The sequence below is a fragment of the Lethenteron reissneri genome, chromosome 27 (genome assembly GCF_015708825.2).
Source record: "Lethenteron reissneri isolate LAM-NWPU_2019-01 chromosome 27, ASM1570882v1, whole genome shotgun sequence".
Classification (NCBI taxonomy): Eukaryota; Metazoa; Chordata; class Hyperoartia; order Petromyzontiformes; family Petromyzontidae; genus Lethenteron; species Lethenteron reissneri.
The window spans coordinates 7,963,268-7,987,186 of record NC_083805.1 but is presented as its reverse complement, the minus strand read 5'-3'; the positions used below and the strand labels follow the sequence as shown (position 1 = coordinate 7,987,186).

Here is a 23,919-nt window from a genome sequence, read left to right as displayed (position 1 = left end):
ATCTTTTTTACATGGTTAATAACATATTTCCAATAATTGCTCAGTTTGTATCCATCATCACGGTTGCATTTATGTCTGTTTGTTTCATCTATTATTATTTTATTATAATTTTTTACCTACTTGACTTTACCGAAAAAACCTACGAGTATGAATCCTTGCAGTGACGAAAGCTTCAAATCTAGAATCTGGGACTCTCTAGTCTCAGTAAGGTGCCAACCACCAGTAGACGTGTGAAGGTTTAGACCAGGGGTCGGCAACCTGTGGCTCCGAATCCGCATGTGGCTCTTTACAGACTGCTTCGTGACGTAATGTGTGTGTGTGTATGTATTCACATGCATTGCGGCTCTTGAAATATTGAGTTTTGTACCAAATTCGAAACAAAATGGCTCTTCTTGGTATTTTAGTTTCCGACCTCTGGTTTTGACAAATTAAAACCCTACAATAAAATGCAAAGTGTTTGTGTGTATAATTATATTTATGGAGCTCAAACTGTTGTTTAATTGTAGTTCATAATTAATTAATTATATATTTATAGCCACCTGATGTATCATAATATATCTCCTGATTATCAACCTAACCATTCCAGATTCTTCCAAGAAAAATATATCAAACCTGACGTATACCTTTAAATGACTAAACTACTAATTGAACTACAGTAAAACCTTGAATTGCGAGTAACTTGGTCTGCGAGTGTTTTGCAAGACGAGCAAATTTAAAATAAATATTAATTTGATAAACGAACGAGGTCTTGCAATACGAGTAGTACGAGTATACGCTTTGTCTGCCGAGCGTCACGTGATCACAACTGATATTCGAGGGCTTTGGATTACAAACACGTTTCCGGAACGAATCATGCTCGCAATCCAAGGTTTTACTGTAATTTGTATTTTACCAGGTAAGGTCCATTGAGCTATATGGCTCTTTATCAGAAAGAAGTTCAACATACATATATACATACATACACACGTAATGGACTGCCTGCAACACAACATCTACCTAGGATATGAAGCGATGAAATCGGTTCTAAACTAACTATTTTTATTTGACCAGGTAAGGTTCACTGATCTATATAGCTCTTTTTTCAGACGTGATGTGGCCACAAATGATAGCTCAAGAGAGTGGCTTACAATGTGGAAATGTATGGTATCAAACTACTCTTTAAAGCTTGTTTCTAAATATTAGAGTGAAAAACTGAAGGATCCCGGAGAAAAATGCAGGTGCCCACGGGGAGAATATGCGAACTCCAATATTCAGGGTCAGGATTGAAGTCACGACCTGGAAACCGGGTAGTATAGTTATCATCATGGCACAGTGGCACCACAAAATGAACCTCATATAGTACTGCACTTTTTGATAGACATATGTTAATGTCACGAGTCTTCATTAAATAGCATATTTGTTCCAATTTTTCAAATTGGTCTTCATTGTATAGATATTGTTATGACTCAATATGTTACAAATTTTCCATAAACGTTCAAACCCTAACCCTGTAATTACCCAACTACCTAGCTGTTGTAGGAACAATGTATTGTTTTTCGAATAATTTTTACAAAGTCTGTAAATTAAAGATTTCAGTTTACAACATGTTCACATTAGAGGTGGAATTTAATTAAAATAGTAATGCTTTATTCACTGCAACTGATCTGACTTTCTGGTGGGACTTGGAAAACAACTCGTGTTGCTGATGAAAATAGATGTGACCTTTATCTCTTGTTTTCATGGAAACAAGTGGGAAGGGACTTACCCATCCTTTTTTCCATTCAAATGCAAATTAAATTTGACTTCATGGAAATTGAAGCCTCTAAACAAGCCCGTATATAATCCTTATGATGTGCTGCCCTGCCAGTTCCTTAGTTTGACTTTGCATGCAAGTTTTTCAAAAGTGGAGGAGTGACTATACCGCAAGCTTGTTACTCATTAAGCAGCGCTGTTAGAAAGTCATGTGATGAGGACACATGAGCTGAGGCTTTTTTTTTACCTCATCTCAAAGTAGATCTTGATATAGCCAGACCGATCTAAAAAAGCCTCTTATGTTCACCTGATGTATCAGATACTGCCCACCAGATACTGCCAGCAATATAAATGGGTATTGCGCAGTTGTTTAGCAGTTTTTCCATGGTGGGTTAAAGTTCAGGTACTTCCACTGTTACCAAAGCTCAATATTTCAAGAGCCACAATGCACGTGAATACATACATATACACATTACGTGACAAAGCAGTCCATAAGGAGCCGCATGTTGCCGACCCCTGCTCTAGTGAGATGCCTTTTCGCCAGCACCTATGAACATCTTGGAGCGTATATGTTGTAAATTAAATATGTTATGCATATTTGAAGTTTGCATGTTCTCCCCGTGGTCGTGTGGATTTTTTTACCAAGTCCTCCGGTTTTTCCCTCCACATTTAGTATCAACATGCGTTTAGAGTATTTATTGGGCGACTTTCAATTTCCACATGATAAGCCACTTCATTGACATATAATTTGTGGCCAGGTCGCTTCTGATAAAGAGCTATAAAGCTCAGTGGGCCTTACCTGTTGAAAGAAAAATAATTTAGTTCATAATTCAGCATGTACATAATTTGTTATGTTTATCAGTGCACGTATTTTCACGTTTTGGCTTGGAGTTTTTGTAGTGTTTCATGATATAAATGTCCTTGAATAACATTATAAACTTAATTTAGTATTTTTAACATCGAGTAAAAACATGAATGTGTACCTTCGTATTAGTTAAAATATTTCAGTGAGTATCTTTGCTTTATATGATGTAATGGTTTTTGCCTCTTGCACTTTAAAATGCTCAAAACATTGTTTTGTTACCTGGAACTCTTGTATTTTTAGCTATTTATTTTGTCCACTTCATGTTACCTTTTTCTTCCATGTGACAAATTATTCAATTATACCTACATTTAAATTGTTACCACTATCTTCTGACAATATATTGTGGTGTAACTTCAATGCAAGGACATTGCCTTGAAAGGACACTTGCTTGTATCATTGTACAGTTTTTGATTTTCCCATTTGCGTTTGGGCTTCTAACAGTGATGATTTGACAGCGCTGTGCTATGCAGCACTGGGAAAAAATGCATTCAGTGGCTTCTAGGCCCCAGAGAATCTCTCTGAGCTCATTTCCTTACGGTCAGGAAAACAATCGGCTAAAATAAACAACCAGCAGGAAACGGAAAGCGAGTAAGTCCCTTACTCAGCGGACGCTGTGATTTATGGTGTTTTTGTCGGATTTTATTTTTGGGAGGCCAAAAAAAAAGATTTTCAAATTGTTTGTCCCCGGTACAGTATTACAGCACAGACAAAAATGCCTCCTAAAAAAGTAGGTGTATGTATGTGAAATGCTTTTGTATAATTGCCGCACTCATTCAACATTGTTCCAATTGTATTTTGACGTATTTGCGTATATGTGTGTTGGTTACTTTTTCAGGGAAAGCTGGTGAAGTACTTCAGTCGGCAGCTGTGTTGCAAGCAGAGCATCTCCAGCGCAGAAAGAGACCCTCGGCTGGAGGAGTTCCCGAGTCTCCACCACTGGCTGCGAATTGTGGGACTGCACGGTCACGTCATGCAGGTAAAGGGAGTGCCTACCATTGATTGGGACTGTGACATGGCCGTGTGCGAGCACGTCTGTTGCTGGCTGGGTGCAGAGGTTCGCGGTTAGAACCCCAGGGTGTGCCCTGGTTAATACTGTGAGTGTATGAACTATGTATATGTAAAAAAAAAATACGTGCTGTGAACCTCATTTTACATCACTTCCTGCTGTTTGTAATCACGCCTTTTGCGTGTTGTTATCTTTGTGTGCTTCGCAGTGAACGTAAAAAAAAACCTTGTAATATTCAAAAAGAGTTGGCCATACGTGCCACTGTCACGGTACATATTGTCAAAGCAATTCCGACATATCATTGAATTGGAAAGCACATAGGAACATCACCCGTGAGTGCAAAACTTCACAGGATCCTTCTAAAAAAGTCTTGAGACTCATTGAGGTTTTCAAGTACAAATACATGTATTAAATTATATTGTTTTTCCGAATAATAACAAGCCTCACATGTGAACATAAGCTATTCCAAGACTCAAACTTGGCATGTCTTTCTGACCATGTTTTTTTTTATTTTGGTAAGCGGTAGCTTCTTAACAAAAGCGTATTTCCAGCTGAAGATGAATAATGGCATTGTTGTGCTGTGATGCAGTGTCAAACACTTGTGAAACAAACCAAGTGAACAATCGTGTTTAATTGTAATCGCATTTGCGGTCATATTTAAAATACACAATTGCACGTGGCAGGCATTGTGAAGGTAGTTTTCGGTGATGAGCACATCACGTGCTTTTGGGAATTAATAAGTATAACCCGTAAAAACAAAGTTTTTCACTCTAAATCCTTTATATGCGTGGCGGCTAGAGTCCTCTCATCCTCTGGCTTGAGATGGCTGCCACCTATGGGTCAGATGATTGTCTGCAGTATTAAACAATTGGTAATTAAATATAATATTTTTGTCCTATAAAGTGTAAAATTTTGGAAAAAAAATTTCACGAACATTAATTGTCACGCACAACGAGTCTGTGTGGAAAATGTCAACTCGATTGGATCATGGGAAGTGGGTTAAAAAACGACCGAAAGATTGACACGGTCGTAAGCAAGCAAGCAAGCACACAAGCACGCAAGCAAGCAAGCACGCAAGCAAGCAGGCGAACTTAATATAAAGGATTTAAAAATGAACAATATGGTAAGTTCTTGGCAGCCAAATGCTCACAAAAACAAGACAATACAATAGAGTAGAACTCTGTTTATCCGTGGTCCAGTTATCCGGAGTTGGCAGAGCATGGATCACTCTTCCAGTTATTCGGCCGCTGCTCAAATCCAGTTCTATACTTAGGCGTCTAACAATGTATCGATTCATTGATTAAAATGCAATGTTATGAAAATGATACATGCATAGATTTGTGAATATCAGAGTCTCATTTCCAGTTTATGATAATTGTATGCTCATGTTAAATTTAGGCTAAGGTAGTGAAGAACCCTGTATAAACAAGGCAACGATAAATGATACAAACATGATGAAAACGGATAGACTTAAAAAATATATAATGACAAATCATTGCATCAAATTGAACCTCTGATACAAGTATTTATGTATTAAAATGCCACTGTCCATACAGTGTCCGTCCGGCCATTATCAGTGACCAATCAGAACATTCCTTGGTGTCAATCCATCCTCACTGACCAATCATAATGTTCCCCAGTGTCGATCTGTCATCATTGAAGGTCACGTGATCCACACTTTAGTGAAGTGGGGAATATAATGCATTGTTTGGGCAACTGCTGATGTGAAGTGGGAAATATAAATTGTTTAGGTCATGCTTCCCAGTGTTGGCCCCCTCATCAGAACATCGGAAAGGAGTAAAACGAGAGGCGGCCATTCGGTCCATCTCGCCCCTTCGGACAGGAAACCACAGTCAAATTGGAAGGCAGCCAGAAACATGAAGCAATCATTTCCAAAAATCTGTGGTCTTCCAGTAAGAGGGATATTTACAATGTGGTCTAGTCTATGGTACCCCAGTGACAGTTGTGGACACGTCTGCCAGTAGGGGATCATTCTATGTATAATCCCAATTGAGTAATTTGTAGGTGATGTTTGTGATTTGGCATGTTTGCTCCATGACACCATCGCACAATGGTCTACTCTTGTAAATGAACGTCACGGGATCTCTAACTTCTCCTGTGAAGCAGATGGTGAGTTTTTTTTGTATGGTTAGTACACCCGCAGCCATCGGATTCAAACCTTGAACACTTCTACTTCTAGACCATGTTACCACCCCACGAATCATGATGAGTAGTGAATGTCTGGTGAGTGTCAGGTGAGTGGTGAATGCGCTGAGTGGTGAGGGTCTGCGGACTGTGAGATGTTTAGTGTCTGGTGAGCATTAGCTCAGTGTAAAGTGAGTGATGCATGTCAGGCGAGTGGTTATTGCAAGACCGAGGCACTTAGTGGCGAGAGCAAAGCTAGTTCTAATCAATGCCATAACATGCATCATATAACAAATCAAATCATTTTTAATAACTTAACAGTCTTTGTCAATACACTGCTGGATGAAGGCCTTTCCATATTGTATTAATCATGGGGGTTGTTTAACCATGTGTTGGTGAAGGGGGGGGGGCTAAGACACCAGTTCAGACATCACTGATTTTAAGCATGTCCAGGAATTAAACTCAGCCAGGTTCACAGCATGCAGTGCCCGAACCACTCCGCCACCGCAAAAAATACATATGACAGCCCATTGGTCAATCCACTGCTGGATGAGGGCCTCGTGCCGTGTTGGTCTTGGAAGTTATTTGCCCATATTTCTTTACACTGCGGTGAAGGGTGTGGAACATAGACGTGGGAGCATCATTGCCCTGAGTTTCTCCAAACATAAACTCGACGCATCATTTGCCATGCGTTCTTCTTTCGTGTGGCTTGTATAGAGAGACTATTAGAGATTCGGTCGTATTTACCCATTCAATTCTTTTGTCTGAGAGTTGGTTAACTGCGGATACACCGCCTTTAAATTATATAACATTAGCGACTGTGATTTTTCTGTAATAATTGTAGAATGCACATTGAAAGCATTGCTATGTATTGTTAAGTAATAAAGCACTGGAGCTGTGTAATTGAGAAGTAAAGAAGCCACTTGAAATGAGCAGAATGCTAAGTGATGTGAAAGCATACTTTGGTTGCTGTTGCACAATACAGGATTCCCAGAGGTTTCAAACACACCGCTAGTTGAAAGTGGGACTCCAGAAATCAATTACACGCTCTCAGGGTAAATCTGCAATTGCTATTTTTGTTTGTGCTGGGAAATATTTACACTTCTGCAACTACGAAAAGCAGAACTTTGGGGAATGTGGGGCACGGTGCATCTTGCTGCATCAAACCTTGCCACCCACGGTCTCCTTGCTCAATGTGTCCTCACTGCGTTGTTCCTGAAGCAGCCCCCTTTTACACTGGTGCAACGGCTTTATGTAGAACTATTCTTCAAGTGCATAATGCATTGGTTGAGTGCCGCCAGTATTTGCCCCTTTTGACAGTGACGCACAGTGCAATATTAACATGGTTTTCGTGCTAAAGTGGTTTGCTGACTAAAATGGTGAATCGGTTCTTTTTTATTCATATATTTTTTTGTTATCGATTAATTGCCATTCATTATAAAATGGTGGACACAGGGCATCCAGCTGCCAAAATGCAGGAAACTCATCGAAGCACAGCGCCCCCCAGCATGACGCAGTGACCGCTGCATGGTGATGGTGCTAAATGATGATTACGATGGTGGTGTGATCTCAGCGATTATATTCTGCACTCACAACAAGTTTGAGCCTCTTGCATCGAAATGTGGAATTAAGCATGAAAATGATATGGAACATTTCATGCTAATGGTTGAATTGTGTCATTGACGCAATAGTCAATAGATTATTCAGTTATTTCTACAGTTGATATCTGCAGTCCTATGCTGTTTACAGATGCTTCCGTTGTTAGAGCAGGTAGGCATTGTTTCCAGGAAATTTTTGTTACAGTATAACATGTTTGTGTGCACGTACACTTTTCCTGTTTCGTTTGGCTTCCGCATTAAACGACAGCATTGATAAACTCATCCAGAAAGCACAGAACTGGGAACACGAACTAAAGTATGCATGTGCAACTTGGAAAACTTGATAACGCGCACACGTATTTTTTTTAAAGGTGGCCCATTCTTGTTTCCTTTAAACACATTGCAATCCACTCTTGATCATGTGTAATTAGTCTTTAAAATATATGCGGTTCCTGTAAAGTGTCCTGAAATGAAGTCGCATATATAACCTACATTAGTCAAACATTTTTGTTTACATCAACATTTTTTTGTTTCTATGCAAGGAAACCCATTATTGAGCATGCCATCTGAGAAACACTGTTGGGGGGGACCTTTCGTTGCAGGAACTATTGTCTGAAGGAGACATTTCGCTGGAGTGCCTCCTACCCATGACAGAGGAAGAAGTGCGGGAGACTGTGAAGACGTGCGGAGGCAGTATGGAAGAGTGCGCCAGGCTGATTGCTGCCCTCACTTGTCTACGCAATGCCCACCAGTGTGGTAATTTGAGCCACCCACTATGTGTGTTTGTCACATGCTGGCTTTTGATTTGCCTTTTTATGGCGCTTTGCGCCAAAAAAGAACGTGGAATGTTAGAACCTTCTGTCTGTGGCAGTTTGCATATGTTTTATGATGACGCATTTATATTGTAGCAGCTTTTGAATTATCTTGTAATGTTTTGATGGAGTCCAGTTAAATGTCCTGCCAAGTGAAGCAAGGAGCATTAAAGGATTTGTTATGTAATAAACGTCAGCTAAGTTTTATTGGTTCTAAAATCAGCCTGTTTGTGACATTCCTCTGTTGCCAGTTTATTATACAGCTGCAAACTTTGCAAGATAAACTAAGCAAATGTTCATGTTAAACATAAAGATTTTCAATCTCTATTAACCAGTATAACTTTTAATGAAACCCCCAAACGGTGCATGCACTTTATTGTGTTAATGCAGGTGCACAGTGTAAAAGGACACCATGTAGTTAAAACTTGCATCTAAAATTATAGTTGTAATTTTGGAAATGTGAATTTTTACAATTGCAGTGTGTATAGCATTTCCAAATAAATGTCGACGTGCATTTTTTTTTTCAAAACAAAAGTCGTCATTGGCAAGTAAAACCGGTAAGGCACGGGACAGTGCACAAATTGGAGTCGTATTCGCATGTTGGCAGAATGGGAGCAACACTGCCATTATGTTCTGAATATTTAGCTGTTTTTATGCTCAACAAACTATAAGTGCCCTTGAGATTTTTTTCGTGCATTTGAATTAGCCCGGCAGATTCAGTCGTAATGTTTGAGAATAATTATTGGGCACTTCATGACCTCGAAGGGTCTTGTACTTTTAAGCTGGACGACCAACTTGTCCGAGGTGTTACCTCTGCAGTTAACACAAGGACTGTTAAATGGTGGAGCTGCAATTTGCGGCCACCTTGTACCTGTATTTGTCTGACATGGTCTGGTTTATTTTTGTTTCAACATTTCCTTTCAAGGCGGCAGCGACTCCAAGCAGGAGTGGGTAATCTCTTGGCCCGCGAAGGAATCTCCCACAACTTCGGGTTCCTCCCCCGAGGGATCTCAGCGATCGTCGCGCGGCGAGCTGCCGCTCCTGCCGGCCTCAGACTCGGGCATCCATGACGACTGTGGGCAGGGCGACTCGCTTGCCTCCTTGCCGTCCTCACCCAGCCTGATGCGGGGCCGCCGCCTGCCCACGCCCACGCCGCCAGAAACCCCACCAGCTCAGCGACACCATGGCCACGCCGCCCTCGTCGTCCACGCCGGCAACGCCCGCGACCCCTCCGCCACCCCTAGGCGTGAAGAACAAGAGGTCGAAGGCGAGGAATGTAAGTGTCAGTTTTTATATTTGTTCTTAGTGCACGTTAAAGGCGACTGTGCTCTGAACTGTGTGTACGTGTGTTTGTGTGTACGACTGCCAGTCATCTCAGTTTGTCAACCCATGGCACCTGGGTCTGCCCTGTGACCTCCTGCCAGCGGGCTTTCGACACTTCACATGTCCTTAAAGTGCACATAGCCTGGCACAAACGCTGTCGTGACATCACCGCCAATTAGTGGTGAATGGTGGTTGTTGATGTGTTAGATTCTACTCTATTCTTGTGTATGGCAATATGCTGAGGAGCTAGAGGTCTATGTTGAGCGCTGCTAGCCATGAGAGCGCTTTAGGAGAGAGTTTGTGTAGTTTTGTTATTCGTCCATTGAAGGAGCTGGGATTGTAGTGGTTTACTATATGGTCATGATTTTGGTTGCATGGCCACAGACGCTCTCCTGTGGCTTGTGTCTTTGATCTTCCATTCATGAAGGAGATGTGCGCAGCAGTCTATGGATGTTCTGATGTGGTTGTGTGTAAGATGAGATAGAGGGGTGAAGCGTAATTGGTTGATGGGTTAGAAGTGTTAAATGATGACTGAGGATAGTTAACGTTCATTTGATTTGTCTGATCTTGGGTCGATTGGTTATTATGTATGTAACGATTCATTTATTCATCAAGCACACTAGATTTGTATACTTATGACAGATGGCAGGATTGGGGCAGATCGTGGAGGTATCTTGGATTCTACAGCAGTATCTGACAGGGTAGAAAGCATTGGTGACGTGTGGTAACATCAGCGGCTTGATGACATCCTGATCTTAATAAAATCGTGCATGTAAGATTGATCTCTTCTCACATACTGTATGCAGATGATTCACTTGACACCCTGCAGTCACCACTGGTGCGACGCTCACTGCGACGTAACAAAAAAATAATTGATTCGCAACCCCGAATCGTAACTGTTGATCAAGTAGTGAGTGGGACGAAGCCTTGCATGCCTGATGAACTGCCCGACCGTGCGAGGCTGCATTTGTTGCGATTGTGTATGGCTACAAAACACTCTAAATGGATGTAAAAAAATATCAATGGATGCCAAGGGAACACTTGATGTGGGATTGAGGTGTAATGACAGACCGCCATTGTGAGAAAAGAGAGTGGTTTTCAGTCAGAAATAGGTGGTTCCATACAACTAATAATAGCTGTAAACATTTTTATGTTTGCATAATACGTAAAAAAACACTTTGCTTCCTACTGACACATGCAATAAGGAGGGTGTGTGCACAATATTCCATTGCTATGCACTGCCAACAATTTTGTTTTTGGGAAGTTCAAATCAAGAGCCTCGTGTGCAGCCTCGGTAAAACTGTTAAAAGCTTCAATGCCACAGCCAAGGTCCTCTCTAACAAACCTGCAATCATCCGTGCACGCTCATTTTCTCAATTGCAAATGATCCATTACAATTCTTGAAATGTTTGCTTGTCTCTGTGCTATCCACAGGGTTAGTGAGCACATGTTTGAGCAGCACAGCATTGAACACAGTGGATGACATAATCCAAACTAGATGAACACCGGTCCACCAAAATAATTTTTATTTTCTTCGCTGACCCCACCCACACATCCCCTTGGAGTCATACACATTCTTAAACAGTCTGCTTTTCTTATGTACAATAACATATTGGTCTTACGATTCTCATGGGGTTTTTTGGCAAACAAGTCGTGATTAAAGTCTGCTAAATAAATCCACAAACATCCTCCCCATGTACCAGCTCTCCTCTATTGCTTGCCTCTGTCTGCTCTAAACCCACATTGGATATATTTCCTTAATTGGGATTGGCGCCTGACACTTAAACGCGCTCGTTCTTTCACCCTATTCAGCAAAACTCTCGGGAACACTTTCCTGGAATGCTCGAGACATATTTTCCTATAGTCTTTCCACGTATCAAACGTCATGTTAATGTATTTTCTCCAGTCCCTGGTGGTTTCTTGTATGGTAGATTACTGAGCAGTAGCTATTCCTTTCTTGATGTTTGTGAATGCCATTGGCTGCTCGTGATGCTTTGATTGCCCAGGTCCCACTACCCCAGAGTTCTTGGTTCTTTCGGTAAAGTCACGTAGACAGACCTGGTCTTCACCTGAGGACGGCTGCTTGCGTTGTGGCCGAAACGTCGTGATAATTATTTTATTATGTTTTATTATTTTAATTTTAATATTTCCCTTCTACGTGACTTTACCGAAAGAACCAAGAAGATGAATCCCTGCAGTCACGAAAGCTTTAAATCGAAATTTACCCCAGAGTTCTTCACGAATTTTTAGAGGGGGGAGGGGCGGGCACTTTGGCCGATAAGACACATCATTGTGAGGCCCACCATTGGTTTTGACGGCATGATGGGGTGTTTTCACATTGTGTTTTGTCGGGGGACGAACCAAAGGCCACCAGGGGCCCAGCAGTGGCCCGTGGACCTTGCAATGAAGAACACTGCACTTACCTGATACTTCTAGTGGTTCCTCTGCCTTTGGTGATGCTATGATTGCCCAGGGTCCTGCTTCCCCGTTGTGGTATTGTTGTCACAACTGTAGACTCATTTGCCTTTCATGATGCTATGATTAACACTGGGGGGGGGGGGGGTCCCACAATCCTCTTGTGGGTGTGAGATTCACTTCTGGAAGTCCATAATGTGCCCAGGTATTTGTGCTACATTAAGGATCCTGCAACACGAGACCATATCCCCTTTAGTCTCCCCCGTTTAAGTGAACACCCTACTCATGCTACCCATCTTCTGGAATGGCTACGGTATTTGATTTAATATACATACTCTGTCCATCACACATCTTTTCTAGGAAACCACTGTGACAACTGCTCCGTATTGTCAATGTCCTCAGTCGCTCATCCTTCCATGTTGCACATCCTTCAATATTTTATATTATACACTGGTCAACAACAAAAAATACATTTTTTTCTGGCCTGGACTTTTGCAGCTGTTTTAGACTAATTTCAGGGTGCTGATTCCAAATCTGATCTCAGATTTGCGCTATCACATCTCATTTTTATGCTATCGGCATACCCCATTTTCATTGATTTTACCCGAAATTAACTCTGTCACTTATGATTGCAAGTTGTTGCGAGTCAGTGACTGCTTTAGTGTTAAAATATGGTGCTGTATTTTTAGGATAGTGTGTTTATAATATAATTTTATGTAGATATCCACATTTATTTAATATTTTTCTTCTGCAGTTTTTATTGAAAATGCAATATTTGATATCTCAAAAACCTGATGTGATAGACAAAAACTGATGCCAGATTTGGAATCAGCACCCCAAAATTACCTTAAAACTGTTGGAATACCTTATGCCAGAAAAAGTGTGTTGACCAGTGTTATATTTGTAATTCTTTGTAATTCTTCCATGACTGACTAATTGGGCCATCTTTCCATTCTGGGGAATGGAGAATTTTCACTTTTATCATTGCAACTCGAGCGATTTTATCCTTGCTGCATCTGTTTTTTTTTATTAATTGCCAAAGATAAATATCTGTGCAGGGCTGTTGGGAATACCATTCTACTCACAACTTTCATGTTCAGTCTACGTGTTAATACCTTGTTCTTCCAGAAATGTGCGAATACATTTTTGAAGCTACTCCTCTTTGTCGCTAGTCTCCCCCTTCATCTCTTTTGACGAGAATATGTGCTTTAAACAAAGCTCTACTGGTAACGTCTGTACGTCTGTGCTTTTATTAGCAAGCATTGGCAGGCGAGGCACAAAGTCTCCCAAAGCTCTTTAGTGACACTTGTGCCGCACTGCTTGCCGAGTGATTTAACTTAAGGTGATTTGATTTGAAGATGCGGCCACCCGGCACACCCCCGCCGCCGGTGTCACGCAAGCTGGTGCACCTCCTCCCCGGCTTCCAGACCTTGCATCGCAGCAAGTCGCATGAGTCTCAGCTCGCGAACCGGATAGAGGACGTGACCAACATGCGGTAAGCCGTCTTGCTGGTGGTGCTGCTACTGCCGCCGCCGCCATCATCTCTTGCGCGGGATTTGCTTTGTGTGCGCCCAGCTTTCTCATGCCAACAGTATGCATCACTGGAGATAGTGCGCTGCCATAATTGAAAGTGTCCGCCCCCATCGAATATCAGGCTAATAAGCACAGTTTGGTTAATTGTTACAGTATTTAAATACATCTTGTTAAATTCAGCCTTGTATATTTTAAATGTTAAATTTACATTTCAGTTTTGTTCCTCCAGTGTAAAAAAACAATGTGCTTGCAATCTCAGGTTTCAAAACCTTGCAGCTATTCATTTTGTAGTAAAAATGTGCTGTACTAGTAACGAATTGGCATGTTCTGTTTACGTGACAAACCTTACTAATTGGCTGTCGGGTGGTGATGGATTTAACAACACATTCATATTTACGCGATCTAACTAAAAAAAAAACTATTATGAATGTTTTTTCTGCTCTACTCCAGATTTAGCGTACACGTGTGAATTGTATATTCTTTAAAATAACATGTTTTTGAAGATCCATAATTATTAATGTTACATAATTGCAGCATTACGAAAGTGTTTTAGTTCATGAGCTGGTTTTACCAGATCAGCATTTCCGCTGGGTACACCTTGTTGTGGTAGGTGTTACGTAATAGTTTGTGGTTATTGTATCCTGAGGCCACGCGAGTATTGTGTGCTGGTATTATATTTTGTATTGCTTTTGCGAAAACTGTTGCTAGATTATACAGCCACATCAGCACTAGAGGGCAGCACGGGTTCATTTAATTGACATAGAGTTATTTAAAATAGACTACTTAAGTGATATTTTTTTGTTAGAAGGTGTTTTAACATGTGTCCAGCACACACATACCCAGTTGTAGTATAAAATATATTAAAGGTGACTTTTGTGGTAACAGGCCAGCGTGTTCATTTACTGATAAAATTATACGATTACTGCGGTGTAGAAATGCGTTGTGAAAGAATACAAAAAAAAAACAAGCTGTGTTGCTCATTGCTTGGCTTGTATTCACGTGACAAAGAATGTCAAATTCTTCCATTCCTCCTTTCCATGCGCATCTACTTGTCTCCTTCCCTCCCTTCCCCCACAAACACTATCAGAGGTTCCAAGAAGGCGCGCCCTTTCCTGAACCCGGCAATTCAGGGTGGAGCGGGGAGCTGCGAAAACTTGCCCATGCATCCCCGTGTTCCGATAAACCCTGCAGAGCGGCTGGCGCGCCAGGCTTGTGGCTGCGCCCCTTACACGCCCACCACCCCACCCATCTCCGACGATCCTCCCCAGAGTAAGGCCACTCAGTCCGAATATTACTGTTTTATCCGCGTAACGATGCTTCACCTTCTTCTTGGTTCTTTCGGTAAAGTCACGTAGAAGGGAAATAATAAAATAATAAAAATTCAACATAATAAAATAATAATCACGACGTTTCGGCCACAACGCAAGCAGCCGTCACCTGAGGACGGCGGCTGCTTATGTAAATTTTTTATTATTTTATTATTTACCCTTCTACGTGACTTTACCGAAAGAACCAAGAAGATGAATCCCTGCAGTCACGAAAGCGTTAAATCGATAGATGCTTCACCTCTTAGTAACGTGCGTCGAGGCATGCTTGCGAGAATTAATTATTCACTTTGTAAAATCTGCACAAAGCAATGATACATTTTGGGCTCGTGAGGCAAACAAAGCTGTACAATAGGCACAGGGAGAATGAGAAACAATACAAGCGAGACCATAATAATTATTTTGAAAAAACAACTGCTTCTTTAATGGAATTGCGGGCCCTGAATACTGACAATCATGACTTGTTGGTGACCAAATCATGATCTACTTACGCCATTTGATTATTTTGTTTACTTTTTTTAAGTGTACTTTGGTGCAGAATGTGAAACAACTTAAATTCATGTTGTCTCAAAATTGAGTTTTTATTATGGTGCTCTAACTGGGCAACTGCATGTTTGGTGCTTTTTTGACATTCAGATTCATTTGCGAGCTACAGCCAGTCTCTACTTGGCTCAGAGTCGAGGCTATTAGAGTTGCACTCGTGTAGTTTTATATGAATTGCCTTGTGTAGACACGTCTATTGGCTATGCTTTGGCTATAGTCGACAATAACTTCCTGACTGAATTGAAATACGAATGATCGTGACATGTAGCAGCCGTCACTTTGTTTTGACTGAATATTTGCGTGTGGTGGCCATTAAATTAACATGAATATAACATGTTTGTTCATGTAGTTTTCATACTTTTGATCCAAATTATACTTCATATCACTTACATTTTTATCATACTCGTTTTGGGTAATGCGTTTTTAGTTTTCAAATCTATTGAATGATGGCAAAGGTATTATCATTGTTCTTTCATCATGTGCTTCGGTGTAGATAGATTTCGTGTGTGTTTTGCTCGTCATAATACTGGATTGTTGAGAAAGCAATATTTGTGACTTGACAACCAGTCATAATCTCCCAAAAGATGTTTGTGTCATCTTTTGGTTGTCGAGTTTTACGGTATATTATCGTTGGCTTAAGAATTATGTTCCCCACCCCCGTTTCTGTACCCAGACACACTGACGGTACCGCGATGGTCTCCCCAGAATGCACGCAGGGACTTTGGAAACTCAATAAAACACAGGTTTGCAGTCTCACTTTGTAGATAGTGAAATAACACCGCTGTTTTTACATGGTTTCAACCAATTACTAATTTCTCCTTGATTTAGATATAGTTCTAAAAAAAATCCAGCAGTAAGATTTCATACAGGTTTAACCTCCTTGTATGTTTATTTTTGGCTCATTGTTAAAGGAGCAAAAAAGTATTGTATTGATATATTGAGTCATTAAATCTTCTCCATTACAATTATTTGAAAGCATTGCAAAATAATAATATGCACCAGTAATTTACCGCACTTCCGATTAGTACGGCTGGCTACATACGCTGCGAAAGAAGTTTAACAACAACAGGTTCAACATGTATTGGTGATACCGTAGAAATGCTCTGCTATCTAGGTCGACTGGTAAATGCTGCATTTGTTTGCATTTCTTGGTAGATTTTCGACCAAATACTGGATGTCACAGACCTGCATGGTGTGTGCGAAGGGAATGCTGTTTGGCGTTAAATGTAAAAACTGCAAGTGAGTGGAACGATTTTAATCGCAGCAGAACATGTTCATTTACTTTACATACATCCATACATATGCTTTCATATTTTACGTGAGGTAATGTTTCGACTTGTGGAGAAGGTTTGTGTTCATGCTCTTAGTTCTTTCGGTAAAGTCACGTAGGTAAAAAATGAAATTAAAATTAATACAAATAAAATAAAAATCAAATAGGTTTGTGTTGTTTCCAAAGCCGCGGGTACATAAAGGGGGGAGGGGGGGAGGCAGAACGCTCAAACTTTAACACGCGTGTAAAAATTATACTGTGTAAATGTTTCTTCAGGTTAACATTTAATACATCATGTTTTGTGTGCAAATTCTAAAACATAAAACTGGATTTCATGAACATTTTGGAGATAAAATCAGTAAAAATCTATAACGCATCCACATTTGTTTTGGCTCAGTAGTACGTTCATATATTCTTCACATTATATTGTATAGTACAGTAGAAACTATAACTGTATATATGGATACCATGTATAAGCACAGTTATGGTATAAGAAACACATTCTTACATTGTACTGGTAGGGGAAGGAAAAAGGCAACTTCTGAGGCAAGGACACATGGCCTTGTTACCAAGGGGGGTGCATTTATATCCAAAGTCGGCTTTTTCTGAATATATTGAAGAATGTTGTGGTTGTCGCAATTTCCCTTCCCTCTTTTTGGTTTGGTAAAAATAAAAATGTGGGACTTGTCAAACAGTTAATTACTATCCACGTTCCTACTAAACAATTTTAATCAAATCCTATTTGTTGTTTTAATGCAGGTTAAAATGTCACAACAAGTGCACAAAGGAAGCGCCTCCGTGTCGTCTGCTATTTATACGCCGTAAGTGGGAAGCTTTCTGAAACTCTACAGGTCGAAAAACAAGTACAGTAGTAAAAGCACTTTGTAAAACCATAACATAAACAAATGTAAACCCACTATGAGACCTCCTTTACCAGTGGCAAAATATAGTGATAGGTTTTTACCCTTTAAACTGGTACAAAAACTGACACCTTTATACAAGGCATCATGTTTGCAATAACCACAACACAAGCAGTCAAATTGCAAACAAAAATAAACAACTCTGATAATGATATGCACTATCCTTGAAGTTGATTGGTCCACACCCGAGACAGCTTTTCTTAGAGCCTAGTCTCACATGGTGTTGGACCAGATGACGCCAAATGGCGCACAACTCATCTGGTCCAACACCAATGGAGACTGGGCTCTAAGAAAAGCTGTCTCGGGTGTTGACCAATCAACTTCAAGGACAGTGCATATCATTATCAGAGTTGTTTATTTTTGTTTGCAATTTGACTGCTTGTGTTGTGGTTATTGCAAACATGATTCCTTGTATAAAGGTGTCAGTTTTTGTACCAGTTTAAAGGGTAAAAACCTATCACTAACTGTAAACCCTTTAGCGGTGGTGCGCGGCACGCGATTGTAATCCAGCACTGGGGAGGCAAGGGCTGGTGGATCACCACACAAATGTGAAACTCCCTTCCCATGGGCGTCGAGGTGCCATACCCCTACTCAATTGTAAATGCTATTGGTTTACTCGCCATCGAACCGATGTGCTGAAGTAATAGCTGATTGGCACGTTTTGTTCACGTGACAGACCTTAATAATTAGCTGCGTCGGATGGTGGTGGATTAAAGACACATTTACATTTAACGCAATGTAACCCAAAAACCTTTATTATGAACTGGCTGGTCAGAAGAAGGAGATACAGCAAAGTGCAGACTAATATCATCTTTGCTTTCTGTATTGGTGCCCTATGCTGACCTGACAGCCATTTTGTTGACATTGCAATCACTTGTGCAATAAGCATTTCATAATAAGAATAATGTTTAGTTTTATCTAGTGTTCATGCACATTTCATCTCGCAGAGATACAATTTTAGTTTTTACCCCTCGTGTGAATGGTTTTTCTCCAGGTGCTCTGGTTTTCTTCTACATATATCAACACTCATTAATTTGCTGAAAACATCTTAATATCTAGAGAATTGCAGAGTTTGGGGATTTGTTGGCACTGGTTCACCACATGGTTTCCTTCCAGCTTGGCTGTGGTTTCTCAGCAATTGTGAGATGCAATTTGCATGAATGATGCCGCTGTATAAAACAAAACATTAATATTGTTTTAGGCTTATTGCACAACTCAATATCGCAACATCGACAAAATGGCTGCATTAGGTCAGCACAGGGCACTAATGGTCCTTTGTTATCAGCACCAGATAATCCTTAGCAACCAGGGCTAGTTTTTTAGCTCAATGTTTCCATGAGAAACCTTCCCTTGACTTATTTTACATTAGCTTGCAGTGTGCAGGGTTTTTATTTTAGCGTTTCTTTGCGATTGGTTTGTAGTCGGCCAATATGTAACAGGTTTGCATTTTTTTTTAAACCTGTTTTAATCAATAAATATAGCAAATGTTTTAAATATGGTTTCCCAAAGCACATTCATTGTCGTGATTTACCACAGCAGCATAAACACCACATTAATTAACCATATTAATTTTATCATGAAATAAATATGACCTTTTTTTCTCGTGATGCGTGCAGCGGGTTTAAAGCGCACAGAGTCTGTGCCCTGCGACATGAACAACAGACGTCCCCATCGTATGGTTGACTTGCATCAGAGCAAGACGCTGCCCAGAGAGAAGGTACCATTATTCTTTAACATCTCCGACATACATCTAGGGGAGTCGCCAGTTCCATGTCCTGGCGCGGTAGTTGAAACGATGCGGAAGTTTTTTAAATCATTCCCTCCTCAGTCCACCTCGGCGTATAAATGGGTTCACGACAGTCGAACAGCACGTTACGTGTAGTGAATACTCCCACCATTTCCTAGACTTCTTGCCAGCATGGAAGAGTAGGCCAGACACCATCTAGAGGGCCTTTCAGGAGCTCTCTTTATTAGAGGCCCTTCCACCAGCAGTGCCATGAGCAAGACATTGCAGCCCAGGCTACACCTTTTACCTTTACTCCAAACATTGTAAACTTTTGCTGATGTTGTCATAGTAGCCTTATCTGCAGAGTTGAAATTATTTGGTTAAAATGTTGTGTTTTCTGGACAACTTTGGTGCAGCAAAAAATCAGTGAACAAAACTAGATTTTTATGTGTATGAAATGTGTGGAGGCAATATCATTTCATAGTCTGAATAAATGCCTTACAACGTTCAAGAAAGTAGCCTTAAGTAATACAGTCGCAGATTAGTCATCGTATATATATTTATTATTTTGATAACACATCTTTGCATTTAGCTGTATTTGTACGTGTTCTTCAACTTAGTGAATAGGTGTGTCGTGTATTACACAAGGAGTCGGAGGGTAAACTTGAAGCTCCCAGGCACGGACTGCCAAATCTTTGTTCATTTGCATGGTCGTGCATCTTGTTTACATTGTTAATGTCAACAGTAACGGGTGCCACAGCAAGGTTACCCACTGCATTTGGCAGACACATAGATTAACGTAAATCTTTTTTGCATTTCCACTTTCGTTTTTAAAGCAGGACCAGATTTCGGTGCCTTACCAGCCGGACTCCAGCAGTAACCCATCAAGCACCACCTCATCCACGCCCTCCTCACCGGCTCCACACCTCATCTCCAACCCCCCGAGCGCCACGCCGCCCTCTCCCTGCCTCCACCCGTCACCACAAGCCGTGCGCCACGCCAAACCGCACTTCAACTTCGCCGGTAGCTCCACGCACACGCGCCCGTCATCCGCTCTGCGTTGTGCCCTCTAAGCACTCTTGTTTTCCTCCATTCTCCGGTAAATGATCAAAGTATTGGCAAACCTCAACTACTTGAATGTCAGCTATTGGCAGATTTTGTTGTTTGCATTTTCTTTTTACTCTAGCAGTATAAATGATGGTGTTTAAATGACCACTTGCCATAAATTCCACTCGTGGCTATCACCGTGATCAGTATTCTACTTAACCCCTGCCAACTGCTATGCCTCCTTTTCTGACCACTTTACCATTACTATCATTGTTGCTTTTCATCGTAGTGTCTTCGCCTAATTGCCATTGTTGCTGTCCTCTTCGGTCTCGGCCTGTGTCTCGCTTGCCCTTTCTCACTTACACCATATCTCACATCCTAAGTGAGGCCACTTGCTTTATACACACTATCTCTTTTGTCTTTCTTTCTCCTTGTCTCTACTCATGTCTCCTGCTTACACTGTGTCTGTATCACACTAATCTCACTCACCAAATTGCATACATCCATTGAATACTGAGCAAATGTTCACCTGCTGATTCGATCCACAGGTGTATGCTAACTCTTTGTTTGTGTCTGTATTTACTGCTGTTTCTCACATCAGCAGCGCACTGCTTTCAACACAAGCAGCAATTTGTTTTCCCAGGTAAGTTAATTTGCAAATCTTTCAAAAGTCTTTTACAGAAAATTAATAAACAAAAACGTAGGCATACAGAGTAAGGCTGGGGTTACACAGCATTGCTGAGCATACGTAACAAGACGTAACAGGACCTTCAGCGTCAATTAAGTGATGTCAAGAGGAAGATTAATCGATGAAATGGAGACATTTCCATAACTATGATACAAGACCTGATTTTATGGATTTTATGGACAGAAGGAATGAGGCAATACCTGAAATGTTTTTTCTTTTTCAACTCAGAGTTCATGAGAGAAGGCGGGGGGGTCAAGGCCTAGAAAAGTATAATGAAAGTGTATTTTTTTTTACGACTGAAGTTGCTGAAACATTTCGTGAGAACTATTGATGCCATAATCATGATTTTAATGATAATTTGAATGTATGGCCCATAAAGAAAAAGTGTGTTCTTTTGTTGTCCTTGTATGTTCTTAGTTTAAGTGTAGTTTAGGTAAGAATTGGACCCATCCTATGAGCACACACACACCGCACTGCATCTCACACCATGTGACCTGAGTTATGAATCTCCATTGTGGTGGTGAAGATGTTTTACGTGACAATAAGTTATGTGACGTTCACCAAAAAATTCTGTTTCATCACAGCTTTGCGATAACTTAAAGTTATCATTTGAAATGTGCGATATTTTTCTCGTCACAAAAGTCACGATGCGCAGGATTTATGAACAGAACATAAAAATATGCAATTATATCAATGTTACTAAATAGCAGCTTAAAAGGTCCATGCCGTTGTTATTTTTCTTTTCACAAGTGTCACCATCCTCCCGTCCACTCATACACTGATGATAAAGCGTAACAAAGCTGATCTTTTTGTTTAAATTTGGATAGATGTGTCTCCTGAGATTCACAAGAAAACTCCACAAGTGATCCTTCATCCAGTCAACTCCGACAATGAGTATGTATCCAGAATACAACGACATAATGTTAATCTTTTTGGAGCCTTTTGCTTTGAAACTTTCGCTGGGAACATGAATTTTTGCATTTGTTTTGTAGGTCAAATGAAAATCAGATTCCACCTCCTTTACCTGGAAATCTGCCAATACTTGAGGTATGAGCCACTTCATTCTTTATCACCATTTGTCATCTCTGTATCGCAAAGTGGCAGGGCTATTATCGGTGTGTCATGTGAGCTTTAACATTAAAGGGAAGCCCCCCCAGTTACAAGCTGAATTATCTGCCACGCTTGCAGAGCTTTTTGAATCATTTACAGAATATTTTTAGGTTTTTTCGGTAAAGTCACGTAGGTAAAAAATTAAAATTAATAAAAGTAAAATAAAATAATATTTTATTTTTATTTTATTTTTATTAATTAAAATTTGTTAAAATAATATTTTATTTTAATTTTACTTTTATTAATTTTAATTTTTTACCTACGTGACTTTACCGAAAAAACCTAAGAATATGAATCCTTGCAGTCACGAAAGCTTCAAATCTAGAATCATTACAGAATATACAAATTAGACATCTGTTGCATTGCAATTACAACATTGTGACATTTTGTATTTTTGCCCACCGTGGTTTTGGCCTGTGTGTCTATAAATATTACTTTTAATTTATCTGTTTGCGTGTTTAGTATTTCTATATAGCGTTAAGCTGCCAGATAGTCTGTGAAAAGAACATGTTGGGGGAAAAAGAGTGCAGTTTTGTCCTTAAATCCCAACATGTCCAGCAGTTTTGTAGACGTGAGTGGCTCACAAATACAAGGTTTACAAGTTCATATTCTGGTTGGAGGTTGACTCAGCCCATCATCCCTCTGGTGTTGATGAGTACCACTTTGTGGTGATGTCAGCAGTAATTGTCCTGTGGATAGACTAGTTCCTGCCAAGGGAATTTGGAATTTCCACCACTGATTCAGGGCTGTAAACAGGTGATGAAACACCACCTCAAGGCTTATTTGACCATGAAATCACTTTGACTTGACTTGTTTTGATAGAACCGTATGCATTTAAACATTTCCACAAGGTGGCAGTACAGTCTACTCAATGGCTCTTCCATAGGCATAGCCAGGTTGGAGACTCATCCATAGGTTAGTTATAGAATGTAAACGTTTTTGTAGAAAAAAATTATTTTGTCTTGTTATTTTGTCTGTCTTGCCATAATAAGACTTCAACTTTCTCTAACTCTCGTGTTTAGCATGAGCCGAATGTAATTTACCGCTGCCCATCAACAGCGATATTGATTATTAATGTATCATAATATATCACAGCAAGCAATCTGGGAAACAACCTTTCCTCGCAGAAGATAAAATTCTTATTTTTTATGACCAAATCAGCCAGAAGTGAAACAGGGTTAACTCTGGCGAGTGTTTGGATGGGCGACCACCATAAATAAAGCAGGCGCTGTAGGTTGCTGTGGGGCCACGTTGCCAGCAGAGGGCAGTGCCACAAAATCCATTGTTGTGCTATACCATGCTACAACGTCTATGCTGCCTTCATCGATCCGCACTGACCAGTGTGGTGATGTACGGTCAAATAACCCCATGACTCACATGGTGTTAGGAGGCCCCTCATCCAGCTGTGGATTGATTCAAGGTGCTCTCCAGTAAAATGTACACAACGTGTGTAACATTCACCGACAATGCCTTGAACTTTATGCCCATTAAACTCCGTAATTTTTTTTATTACATCTTTCACACTTGTACGTGATTAATCGTCGATGGGATCGGCCGTTTTCTCTGCAACGCGTCTCCGTGAACGTGGCCACTGGCAGATTGAGGCGAGTCCTGATCCAGAGCCACTGTCGGATGAGGAGGATGACCTGGAGGACCTCCCGGACGCCCTGTCGCTCCGCAACCTGCCCCGCAAGCAGAGCCAGACCACCATCTTCCTGCAGGAGTGGGACATCCCTTACGAGCAGCTCGCCGTCGATGAGCTCATCGGCCGTGGACGCTTTGGCAAAGTAAGTCGAAAATGGCACCATCATCATCAGTTATGATCTGAACTAAACTTTTAATTTTACCAGGTAAGGCCCACT

At 40.7% G+C, this 23,919-nt stretch overlaps 1 protein-coding gene across 1 annotated transcript in view; it reads left to right on the top strand.

The window, feature by feature from the left end:
• Positions 1-23,919, top strand: part of LOC133348492 (kinase suppressor of Ras 2-like) — a 45,248-nt gene that overhangs the window by 13,745 nt on the left and 7,584 nt on the right. The window contains 15 exon segments of the mRNA XM_061561331.1: positions 3,432-3,572; positions 7,948-8,101; positions 9,083-9,327; positions 9,329-9,433; positions 13,254-13,390; positions 14,516-14,697; positions 15,970-16,039; positions 16,452-16,535; positions 17,326-17,387; positions 19,103-19,203; positions 20,049-20,235; positions 20,861-20,902; positions 21,775-21,841; positions 21,940-21,994; positions 23,656-23,844. Of these exon segments, the coding sequence (XP_061417315.1) occupies positions 3,432-3,572; positions 7,948-8,101; positions 9,083-9,327; positions 9,329-9,433; positions 13,254-13,390; positions 14,516-14,697; positions 15,970-16,039; positions 16,452-16,535; positions 17,326-17,387; positions 19,103-19,203; positions 20,049-20,235; positions 20,861-20,902; positions 21,775-21,841; positions 21,940-21,994; positions 23,656-23,844 (1,821 nt within the window).